The following is a 12,527-nucleotide window of genomic DNA, read 5'->3' as shown; positions in this document are numbered from 1 at the left end:
CGTGCTGCTGACACTTTAAAAACCACTTATCTACCACCCCTAATGACCACCTAAAACAACAGTTCTATTTCCCTGTTTTTCACTTGAATTTAAGATCTTTAATCAATTTATTTATTTAGGTTTGCTTTTTTTTTTTTTTTTAAGATAGTGTCATACTGTAGCCTAGATTGACCCAGAATTTACTATGTAACCCAAGCTGGCTTTGAATTCACAGCATTCCTGTCTCAGTCTCAGAATGCCAGACTTGTAGGCATGAACCATTATGCCTGGCAAAATTTTAACTTTTACAGAAATGTTTCTTGTGCTGGTGAAATACCTCAGCAATAAAGGCAACGAACTGCTGTTCAGCCTGATGACCAGAGTTCAATCCCTACAAAGTGGGAAGAGAAAACCAATTCCCTTAAATTGTCCTTTCATGTTCACTCACATACTATGATGCATGCATGTGCATATACATAATAAATGAATCTGCAGACATTTGATGGTAATTAGGTAGAGACCAAAGATTCAGAACATTGAATTAAATGTTGAATGAGGAGCTGTTAAGTTTTAAATTATGCAAATTCAATTTACTAGTCTTAAGCCTAAATATGAAATTAAATGCTTTGATAGATTTGTATATTAGTAATACCTACATAGTAATAACAGCAAACTATTAAAAAGATCTTATCCTGAAAATAATCTCTATTATTTTTGAGAGCTTCTTACCTACTGCATACAGGTATTTTCTTGCTTTCTTCCGAGGTCGAACTTTGGATGTCTGCAGAAAACTACAAAACTTGTTCTCTTTGGGAGACTTGCCGACCTCACAATATTCTTTCAAAAGTGTTTGCAATGCAACTCGAAGATTAAAATCAGATACTCCTAAACAGTATTTAAAAAACAATGTTTTAAAAGACTTTCACATATTACTGAAAAGACACATTTGCTGGTCAATCAGAGTAGCACAAGTTGTTAATCCCAGCACTCACGAGTCAGAGGCATGTGGATCTCTTCAAGTCCGAGGCCAGCCTGGTCTAAACAGTGAGACCCAGTCTCAAAAAGAAAACAAATGAAACAAAAACAAAAAAACAGCAGCTAAAAAGAACAGGGAAAATACCCTCATCACCAGTGTTGGAGAGAAAGCTAATGGAGTATACTGTTCTAGTAGTTCAGTTCCCAGTTTATAATTTCAGCTCAAAGAGATCCACATCCATGGGCACCCACACCCTGAAGGTACCCAAACTCACATGCACATACTTACACACATATACAGTATTTAAGATAAAATAAATCCGTCAATCACAGCTCTCAGGAGGTAGAGGCAAGCAGATCTCTTTGAGTTTGAGGCCAGCCTGGTCTACAGAGTGAGTTCCAGGAGAAACAGAGAAACCCTGTCTTGAAAAACCAAAAATAAATAAATAAAACCATTAAAAAACCCAAACTTATCATTAAACAACAGTATGTTTATTACAACAGAAAATGTTATTTTTTATCATTGCTGCTAAGGAATATACTTTCCTTAAATCTACCCAACCGTTTTAAAGAGTCCAGGGAGATGGTTCAACAGGTAAAAGCATTTGCTGCCAAGCCCTCAGGGGTCTATATGGAGGAAGAAGAGAAGCGACTCTCTCAAACTGTCTGCTGACCTGCACTCATGCTGAGGTATACTCAGGACCCTCTCCCCTGACACACACACCCACACCCACGCACACAAGTAGATTAAAAAAAAAAAGTAGTTTAAAAGTTTTAAAAAATATTTTAAAAAGCAATACCAGCCAGGAAGTGCACTCAGGAGACAGAGGCAGAGGCCGAGGCAGACAGGTATCTGTGAGTTGGAGGCCAGCCTGGTCTACATAGTGCATTTCAGCACAGCAATGGCTGTTACACAGAGAAACACTGTCTCAAAAATCAACAACAGAAAATTGCAAATAGATGGAGAATGCTTTCCAGACAGAGATGGCAAAATGAACTAAATTCACAATTATCAGGGCCAGGTTCACTTGCCTACATGTGTGAGTACCTGGGTTCTAAGAAAATGCTTTAAAAGTTACAAGCTTTTTTCATAAAATATAATAACAAAAAGAAAATACGTTTATGTTATAAACCTTCAAAATGATAAGACAAAGCAAGAAACAAATAAAAAATCTTTTAAATTTGTGTAATTAATTCTTTTTATGAGTATGAATGTCTGCATGCATGTCTGTGCACCATGTATATGCCTGGTGTTTCAATTATCACTTTGTTTCCTTAGTACTGCATCTCCTGCTACATTCCTGTTTCATAAAATTTATCGTTTTCAAGTAACTCTATTGTCTGAATTTCAAGAGGATTGTGTTACTGTTTATGACTAATCTCCCCCTCAACCCCACCCCAACTCACCCAGGCTAAATTCTTCAATTTCTTTCTCTTTTTTTCCCTGGGATCTACTTTTTTTTTTTTTGTATCTTGTTTACATGGCCTTCTTATTCAAACCATGCTCTGACAAAGAACTAATTCTCCCTCTCATTCTTTTTATCTTTGTACAATTACTTTGTATTCTGCAGTATAAAACGTCTCACTGTCTTTCTAACCTGAAACATGAGGGTGGTGGAAGAAAGCCCTACTAGGGTTCATGTCCTTACTTGGGATCAAACCTAGTGCCACATCTGAACTCTACCCCAACCAAAATACTGTACTGATTATTTTATTTCTCAATTTTCTTTGCTTTGCTTTTTAATTATTCATTCTTCCACCAAATTATCCATTAAGCAGGGCACTGGTGGCACATGCCTTTAATCCCAGCACTTGGGAGGCAGAGGCAAGTGGATCTTTGTGAGTTTGAGGCCAGCCTGGTCTACAGAGCCAGTTCCAGGACAGCTCCAAAGCAATACAGAAAAAACCTGTCTTGGAAAAAAAAAAAAAAATGTATTCAGTATTTCAAAAAAACTCCCCAAAGAGAAGGAAAAATTAAACTCATTTTGTTTTTGGAGAAACAGGACCTCACCTTTTCTTTTCTTTTTTTTTTTAAGATTTATTTATTATGTATACAATGATCTGCCTGAATATGTTTCTGCAGGTCAGAAGAGGGAACCAGATCTCATTATGGATGGTTGTAAGCCACCATGTGGTTGCTAGGAATTGAACTCAGGACCTCTGGAAGAACAGCTGGGGCTCTTAACTGCTGAGCTATCTCTTCGGCTCCAGGACCTTACTTTTTAGTTCAGGTTGACTCACTACGTAGTCTAGGCTGGCCTCAAATTTGCAATGATTCTACTGTCTTTGCCACCTGTACTGGAATTACACAATGCCCCCTCACACTCAGAACCTTCAAAAACAAAGAAAATGTGAGAGAAACTAATTTTAAAAAAATAGCAAAATTCAAAACAACAACAAAAAAAAAAAACAACAATAACACCAAGAATAATGAAAGAATCTATAAGCCAGGTGGTGGTGGCACATGCCTGTAATCCCAGCACTCGGCAGAGGCAGGTGGATCTCTGGAAGCTCAAAGCCAGCCTAGTCTACACAGCAAATTCCAAGACAGCCAGAGCTGTTACACAGAGAAACCTTGTCTCAAAGAACAAAAAAAAAAAAAAAAAAAAAAAAAAACCAAAACAACAACAAAAAAAGAATCAGTAAGGCATTCAACCAGAAAAAAGAAATCACTGAAAACAAGAACGAACTGTCTTATAGATTTGAGATGGTTCGGTGGGTCACAGCATTTATTATCAAGCCTGAAGAACTTAAGTTTAATCCTTAGAACTCATAAGGTAGAAGGAAAGAATCCACACCACTCCTACAAGTTGTTCTCTGACCTTCACACGCATTCTCATAACCCAAAGCCAACCATACAAAATAACACAAGCATCCCCACCCCCCAAAAAACCAACTATGCCTTACCAAATCAAAAAAGAACAGGAATACCATCACAACTAAAGAATATTATACAAACCAAAATTTAATTAAAAAAGCAACACCCAGGAATTTTCAAATTTGAAAAGATTCAGGAACTAAAACAGTCATGTTTTTCTAGAAAAATGACAGACATAGTGCTGCATGCTTTTAATCCCAGCACTCAGGAGGCTGAGGCAGGTGGATCTCTGTGCCTTAGAGGCCAGCCTAGTCTACATAGAAAATTCCAGGATAGCCAAAGCTCCACAGAGAAACCCTATCTCAAGAAACAAGCCAAACCAAATAAAGCAAAACAAATTAAAGAAAAACTTGATAAAATTAGGTCATCAAACATAAACAAAAAAGTTCAGCCAATCCATGAAGCTCAAGTGTTAAGAACACTTGATATTTTTGCAAAGGACCAAGTTCAGATCTTAGTACCCCCATGTGGTACTATCTGTAGCTTCAGTTCCAGAGGATATGGACCACCCTCTTTTTGCCTCCTTGGGCACCAGGCATACACATGATACATAGACATACGTGCAAGCAAAATACATACATAAAAATTTAAAATAGTAAAAATAAAATTTTAATCTGACTAACCCAAAAAGGGAAATATGGTAACGGAAATACCATATTTGAAGCTGGGTATGGTATCATGCGCCTATAAGCCAGCATTTGAGAGATAGTGTCAAGAAGAATGGAAGTGTGAGGTCATTCTTGCCTACATATTTAGTTAATGATCAACCCCAGATACACGTGACCCTATCTTAAACACTCAAACTATAACTGATAATCTGTTGGCATTAAAATCATCTGAATACAGAGCTAAAGGCATAAAACCAAGGGACTCATGATTGTAAACATAAATATAAATAATGGCTATAAACCTTGAGGGCTTAGACAGAAAAGTGGATGGAAAGAAAAATAAAAATGTTAAGACCTTAATTTTTCTTAGCAGATAGTTGCTACTATTTAGAATTTATATAAATGTATTGTGTATGTACGTATGTGTACATATATATGTGTGTGTGTGTCTTTTGAGACAGGATTTCTCTGTGTTGCTCTGGCTGTCCTGGAACTCATTCTGTAGAGCAGGTTGGCATCCAACTCACAGAGATCCACCTACCTCTACACCCAAGTGCTGAAATTAAAAGTATGTGCCATACCCAGTGTTGTTATTGTTTGAAGATAGTCTTGCACTATATCCCATGCTGCATTGTAACTCCACATGTAAATCAATCTGATCTTAAATGGCAATCCTCCTTTGTCAGCCAAGTGCTAGGTATTACATGCATGAGCCACTTTGGCTGTGTCAAAATGATTATTCCTGGGTGGCTAACTCTGGGTAATTTATCATTAGGTGGTTGGTTTTTGCTATAGTATGGATTAAACCCTTGCTTTTTCATACACTCTATCACTAAGTTACAGTCCAAAGTCAGCTGCTAGGTTATTGTGATTTTTAATGTTTTATTTCATTATTAATTGTGTATGTGTGTGTGTTTCCTTTCAGCTATTGTTACTTCAGAACTAGAAACCCCACCAGGAAGATTATGAGCTTCAGCCAGCCTAGACTACACCTTAAAATAATTAAAAAATCTCTAACAATGACAAAAAAAAAAAAAAAAAGAAAGAAAGAAAATGCTTAGAACCCCCAAAGATGAGTCAAAGTTTACACAAAGCCTTAATACAATATCAATGTAAAACTCAAGAAAAGTGGAATGGTGCATGCCTTTAATCCCAGTACTCAGGAGGTAGAGGCTGGCAGATCTCTGAGTTAGAGGCCAGCCTGGTCTACAGAGTGAGTTCCAGAACAGCCAGAACTACATAGTGAGACACTGTCTTGAAAAAACAAACAAGCAAACAAACCTCAAGTTATAGCTATAGGATTTGCAGCAGTATCAAGTTTTGATTTTGTTTGTGGTAATATAGGAATAGCTTTTTGTTGTTGAAGTTTGATTGATTGACTGATTGATTGAATGGAGCCAGGAACTTGCCACATACCAAGTTAGCCTGGAACTTGTTATGTAAACCATTCTGGCCTCAAATACAATCTTCCCTCAGCCTCCCAAGGACAGGATATGGGGTAGGTGGGTGTGTTACAGGCCTGTGACCTCAACCAGGTTATATGAATTTTTAATGTAGTTATTTATTTATTGGTTTATCATTTCATTTATTCCTTTGTTTAATGTACACTGGTGTTTTGTTTGCATATATGTCTGTGCACTACTTGCATGCCTGGCGCCAGAGGATGCCAGGTGAGATACTCTGGAACTGGAGTTATGGTGGTCATGAATCACCATTTGTATTCTGGGCATCAAACCTGCTCTTAACCACTGAACCGTCTCTCTAGCCAATCCCAATCCCACCACTGCCCCATGGCTACAGATATTAAGTTTTGGTGAGTATTTCAAAGTTGTAATAGAAAACTTCTTTTAAGTAAGTTAGGGTTTGAGGTTACAGAGTGTCATGGCAGGAGAGGCATGGTGGCAGCAGTGTGAGGGGGAAGTCATACTGCCTCCTCAATCAAACAGCAAAGAATGATCAGAAAAAGCTGGTACTCTCAACAGCATAGCAGTGTTAGTTCTGTCAGTCTCTACAATACTATTATCTTCTATTATTAATAATTAATTTCAAGAATGACATGAAGTGCTGATTTTTGTTTGTTTTTCAAGACAGAGTTTCTCTGTGGCTTTTTTTGGAGGCTGTCCTGGAACTAGCTCTTGTAGACCAGGTTGGTCTCGAACTCACAGAGATCCAGCTGCCTCTGCCTTCCAGGGGCTGGGACTAAAGGCATGCACCACCACCACCCAGCGACATTAATGTTGTAGAACATTAAAAAAAAAAAAAAAAAAAAAAAAAAAAAAAGCCCAGTGGTGGCACACACCTTGAATCCCAGCATTTTTGAGGCAGAGGCAAGTAGATCTCCATGAGTTCAATGCCAGCCTAGACTACATACAAAGCAAGTTCCAGGGCAGCCAAGGCTAAACAGAGAAACCCTGTCAAAAAATACAAAATAAAAAATACACACACATACAAAAATCCTACCACATTTCAGTTTCAGATAAGAAAAAGCCACTTGTGGTGCTAGAGAAATGGCTCAGTTGGCCAACTACTTCTGACCAAAGGATATGGACCTAAGTTTGATCCTTAGCACCCTTGTGAAAATGCCCAACATGGTGGCATGAGCCTGAAATCCCAGAGCTGGGGAGATGGAGACAATAAGAAACCTGGGACTTGTTAGCTAGCCAGTCTAGATGAATCAGCAAGCTCCAGGTTCAATGAGAGATCCTGTCTCAAAACATATGGTCAAGAGCAACTGAGGAAGACACCTGAGGTCAACCTCTGGCCTTTAAGTGCATGCACACACACCTTCTTTACACAAATCTGCATACACACACACACACACACACACACACACACACAAACAACACACAACAGTAAAAAAATTTTAGAGATCAACTAATTTGATACAAAGTATAAGAGTTACCTTCTATGTACTTTAAAAGCCTCTGAGATGGTAATAAAGGAAATCGAATTGGATCTAACACTTCTACCACATGCTTTCTTCTCTTTCCCAGGTCTTTCAGAATCCACTGCATTGCAGCTAAGAAAACTTGGTACTCATCTTCAATGCTAAGCTCCTCACTTCGTAAAATTTTGATCAGCTGATCTTTTGTAAGCGCCAGGAACTCTTCTCCACTATGAACTTCCAAGAAATGGACATGAATATAGTTTTCTGTAAATTCCAAAAGATCATGGCAGGCAATCTGCTCAGAGAACTGAAAGAGTCCAATGCAGTTCTGTGGATCAATTTGTCCTTTCAGAAAATCACAGCAAAGATTAACAACTTCAGTCAACTGTAGCATGTCTGCTGCAACAATCAGCTCTTGAACATTATTCACAGCTATGTTCACTAGTCCTAAGGAAACAGGAAGATAAAATAGTCAATGAGTCAAAACAAACATTTGGCTTAATATTTAACTTGCCTTCAATAATAGTTTAATTTTTGCAGAGTAGAAACTAAGTAAACAGGATATATGGGAGTAATTAAATTGACAATGATATTTAACTAGGAACAACTAGGCCTGATGTGGTGATGCATGTGTTTAATCTACCAGCACTTGGAAGGTAGAGACAAGAGGCTTTCTGTGAGTTCAAGGCCAGCCTGATCTACAAAGTGAGTTCTAGGACAGCCAGTGTTGTATAATGAGACTCCATCTCAAACAAAACAAAAAAACAACCCATCGCAGGGCAGTGGTAGTGCACACCTTTAATCCCAGCACTCTGGAGGCAGAGGCAGATGAATCTCTGTGAGTTCAAGGCCAACCTGGTCTACAATGCGAGTTCCAGGACAGGCTCTAAAGCTACACAAAGAAACCCTGTCTGGAAAAAACAAAACAAAACAAAAACCCCAACATTTATGGAATAACTATAATAAACCAGTCACACTTTTAGTTGCTTTATACTCATTTACATATTCACTGTAATCCTGGATAGTAGATATAAATTTTATTGTATTAAGTAAACAGAATTAAGGAGTTTAAACAATTCTTCTCCAAATTATATGACAGAAAGGCTGGAGAGATGGCTAAGCAGTAACTTCATTTTCGGTTCTTGCGGAGGACCCATGGTTCAGTGCCTAGCACCTCCAGGATGACTCACAGTGGCCTATAACTTAATTTCCCTTAGGAATACAAAGCCCTCTCTGGCCACTGCAGGCACTGCACACATGTGATGCACATACACTCATGCAGGTGAAAACTCTTACACAGAACTTAAAAATGAATAACTCTCTAAAAATGTTTTTGAAGTCAGGCAGTGGTGGCAAAGGCCTTTAATTCCAAGCACTGGGGAAGCAGAGGCAGGTGGATCTCTGTGAGATCCAGGACAGGCTCCAAAGCCACACAGAGAAACCCTGTCTTGAAGAGACAAAAAAAGTTTTGAAAATATTGTTTGACTGAGTAAGCTGCAGATTAGAGACTGACATTAAAGCCAACACCCCGCTTGCTTGTTGAGACAAAGTCTCACTATATGGAGCAAGCTGGCTTCCAACTCCCAATCTTCCTGTCTCTGCATCCAGGGTGCTGGGATTAAAGGAGTGCACACTACATCTGGTAAAATTTATACTTTTAACATAGATTATATGCAATTAACAAACTTACTGAGTTACTAGGGAGGGGGAAGAAAGCAGATTTATTATATTCTTTTATGATAAAATGTCATACAGTGTTAGTTTTTTAATATGAGGTATAATTAAGAATCTATTAACACAGGAGAAACTACTAAACATTTTCCCTAAATATTTGGATTTCTTCCCCCAAAGACTCCATGTTCATTTTCTTTTCTAAGACAAGGTCTCAGACTCACTGTATAGCTGAGGATGACCTTGAGTTCCTAGTTCTTCTGCCTCTACTCCCCAACTGGGATTGTAATTACGTGCTGCCATACTCCGCTTCACTTTCATACTTTATGAACATCTTTGGAGGACATCAAATAGCTAACTATATTTAAGGTAGTAGAAACACTATAATTCTCTTACCTAATAAACTTTCTATCTAGTCTTGTGCTTTTTTAAATTTTTATTTCACATGCATTGGTGTTTTGCCTAAATGTATTGTCTGTGTGAGAGTGTTGGATCTCCTAGAACAGGAGTCATGGGTAGCTGTGATCTGCCATGTGGGTGCTGGGAATTGAACCTGGGTCCTGGAACAGCAAGTGCTCTTAATTAGTGCTTCTTAGTCTTATACTTTTATCTCTTTTAAGAATCTGTCGACAACGTAGAGCCTTGTACATAATAGATAAGCACTTTATCACTAAACTATACTCTATTTTTATTTTATTTTATTTCTTTAGATAGGGTTTCACTGTAGCTCTGGCCGACCTGAACTTGTTATATAGACCTTGATGCCCTTGAACTCACAGAGATCCTCCTGCCTCTGCTTCCTGAGTGCTGGGATTAAAGGTATATACCACCATAGCTGGCCACCCCCAGCCTTTTATAACAATCACTGCATTAAACTATTTGTCTAATTTTCTTGGTTCTATTTATAAAATTTGGCCTGGACATAGTGATACATGCCTGTAATCCCAGCACTTGGGAGGCAGAGGCAGGTCAATCTCTGAGTTTGAGGCCAGCCTGGTCTATAGAGCAAGTTCCAGAATAGCCAGGCTGTTACAGGAAAACCCTGTCTTGGGGGAAGAAAATTTTATATATATATATATATATATATAATGATTTAATATATATATATTAAAGTTTGTTCAGACATGGCTTGCCTTCTCTATTCCCAATGATCTAGTCAAACTAGATGTTCAAAAAATTATTTATGAGTGAATAACCAAAAGGGTTAAAGTAACAGGAAGAGTATTTTGAATACAAATTTAGGTTTAAAAGTATAAGACCATAGGATCCGGCAAGGTGATATATATATATAATATATATATATATATATATATATATATATTATATATATATATGCTGCAGAAGTAATTTTATCATTGCTTACTGAAAATTTCCAAGGAACAAATACAAGAAAACAAATCATTTTGTATTTTCTCAAATTTAAAAATATTTATTTTATATATATATATATATATATATATATATATGTACATGTGTGACTGTATGTATTACACCATAGACATACAGGTGGAGATCAAAAGAGTTCATTGGATTCCCTGGAACTAGAACTACAGTTGGTTTTGAGGGCTATACAGATGCTGGTAACCAAAGCTGGATCCTCTGAAAGAACAGTAAGTGGTGTTAACCATGGGAACATTTCTCCAGCCTCAAATAGCAAGCATTTAAAAAGCAAAATACTTTACTGGGACATGTAAATATTTCCCCCCACCCCCACCCTATGTGTGTTTGTGCGTACATGCACATCACTACACCACGAATGAAGGTCAGAGAACAACTTCCTGGAGTCAGCTCTCTTCTTCCTCCATGTGGGTTTCAGGGATTAAATTCCGGTCAAGAGGCTTTGGTAGTAAGGACCTCTACCCACTGAAACATCCAACTAGATCCTTCTACATACTTTCTTAAGAAGAACTAGTATGTTGTCAAAACTAGAACAAATAAAGTACTTGTTTCCTAACTTTAAGAGTAATTAAGGGCTGGAGAGATGACTCAGAAGTTAAAAGCACTTGCTGCATTTCCCGAGGACATGTCTTCAGTTCCCAACACATATGGTGGCTCATAACTATCTATAATTCCTATTCTAGGAGATTCAATGCCCTCTTTTGATCTTATAGGTATTACATGCAAGTGGTACACTTCTACACATGCAGGTAAAACATTCATTCATATAGAATAAGAATACATTACACCTTTACAAATAAATAAATTTATATAAGTTACTTTGGTCATGATATCTTATTGCAGCAAAAGAAAGCTAATACATGGATATACCTGTGTAAATGAAATCTAGAAGTAACTGAAAGATTCCAGCTTCAATTCCTAGAATCTGTACAACATCTTTGGAAGACTCTTTCATTCCTCCGGCGAACAAAGCTGCGAAGTATGGACTACTGGCAGCCAGGACCAACCGATGAACTTGGAAGGTTTCCTTCCCAACTTGTAGCTGTACATCACAGAAGTGCTGCCCATTTCTCATTTTGTTGATCTGGGCCAAGATGAGCTGGGCATGCTTATCAGAGGAGAATGAACTATCACCAGCCTTGGCACACTCCTCCTTAGACATGATGATCACAGGTTAGTTAAAGATACTGACTGTTACCCATTATCTGCAAGATCAAACAACATATCTTTGTGTTAATATATTTTATATTCACAATTAGATGAAACATTCTCTATCATTTATTTAGGATCATAAAACACATACCAAACAAATAAGGGCTAAATTGTATGGTATGATTTCTAATACACTTTCTGGTGATGGAATGTATACACCAAAGGATGCTTCACAGAAGAAATAAGCATTAAATTGAGCACTAAAAGGTAAATAGCAGTAAAGTGTGAGGAATGATAATAAACCCTTCTTGGGTAAAGGAATAAAGGTTCGAAGGCAGAAGTTGGATTGCTACAAGTAGACATTTAGGCAGGATGAACTTTTTTGTTTGTTGTTTTTTTTTTTAGACAGGATTTCTCTGTGTAACAGTCCTGACTGTCCTAGAACTCACTCTGTAGATCAGGGTGACCTCAAATTCACAGAGATTTGCCTACCTCTGCCTCCCGAGTGCTGGGACTAAAGGTGTGTACCACCACTTCCTGGCTGGCAGGATGAACTTCTAAAAATCAGCTGTGACCAGCTCAAATGTCTGCTTAAAATCTTTCAATTTGCATGATTCCCTTAACATGCAAAGCCTTTATTAATCTTTGTCATAACCCAAGACTCTGTTCAAATATAGTGTTTCCAGACAACATTTTCCTGTTTCTCCCTCCTCTAGACTTTCAGCCACCCTAATCTTACTATATTATAGCCTATACTATAGTTAACCTTGTTAGATACTCCTGCCATCTTAACCCCAGCTCACACACATACACAAACACACACACAAAGTTCTTTAAAGATAGTCCCTTCATAGCAGGAACTAGAGAAACACTGTCTCAAAAAAATAAAAAATAAAAAAATAAAAAACCCCAAAAACAAACAAGAAAAGGAATTATCAAACTGGGTTGTAGAAAATGGAACCCAAGTACAGAAACTTGA

General features: G+C 37.7%; 1 protein-coding gene across 2 annotated transcripts in view; it reads right to left on the bottom strand.

The window, feature by feature from the left end:
• The window catches only part of Ipp (intracisternal A particle-promoted polypeptide), a 36,734-nt gene extending 25,133 nt beyond the window's left edge, over positions 1–11,601 (bottom strand). Inside the window, exons 1-3 of one of the 2 annotated variants that reach the window (XM_051188530.1) lie at positions 11,267–11,601; positions 7,343–7,774; positions 709–864 (exon numbers count right to left, since the gene is read on the bottom strand). In XM_051188530.1, coding sequence (XP_051044487.1) covers positions 709–864; positions 7,343–7,774; positions 11,267–11,558 — 880 coding nt within the window. In that variant the 5' untranslated portion in view covers positions 11,559–11,601. The remainder of the gene's footprint in view (positions 1–708; positions 865–7,342; positions 7,775–11,266) is intronic. The other variant, XM_051188531.1, reaches the window with a different exon arrangement.
• Between the last annotated feature and the right edge of the window lie 926 nt (positions 11,602–12,527).

The sequence above is a fragment of the Phodopus roborovskii genome, unplaced genomic scaffold, assembly GCF_943737965.1.
Source record: "Phodopus roborovskii unplaced genomic scaffold, PHOROB, whole genome shotgun sequence".
In the NCBI taxonomy this organism is placed as follows: Eukaryota; Metazoa; Chordata; class Mammalia; order Rodentia; family Cricetidae; genus Phodopus; species Phodopus roborovskii.
This window is presented reverse-complemented; position numbering and strand designations above follow the sequence as displayed.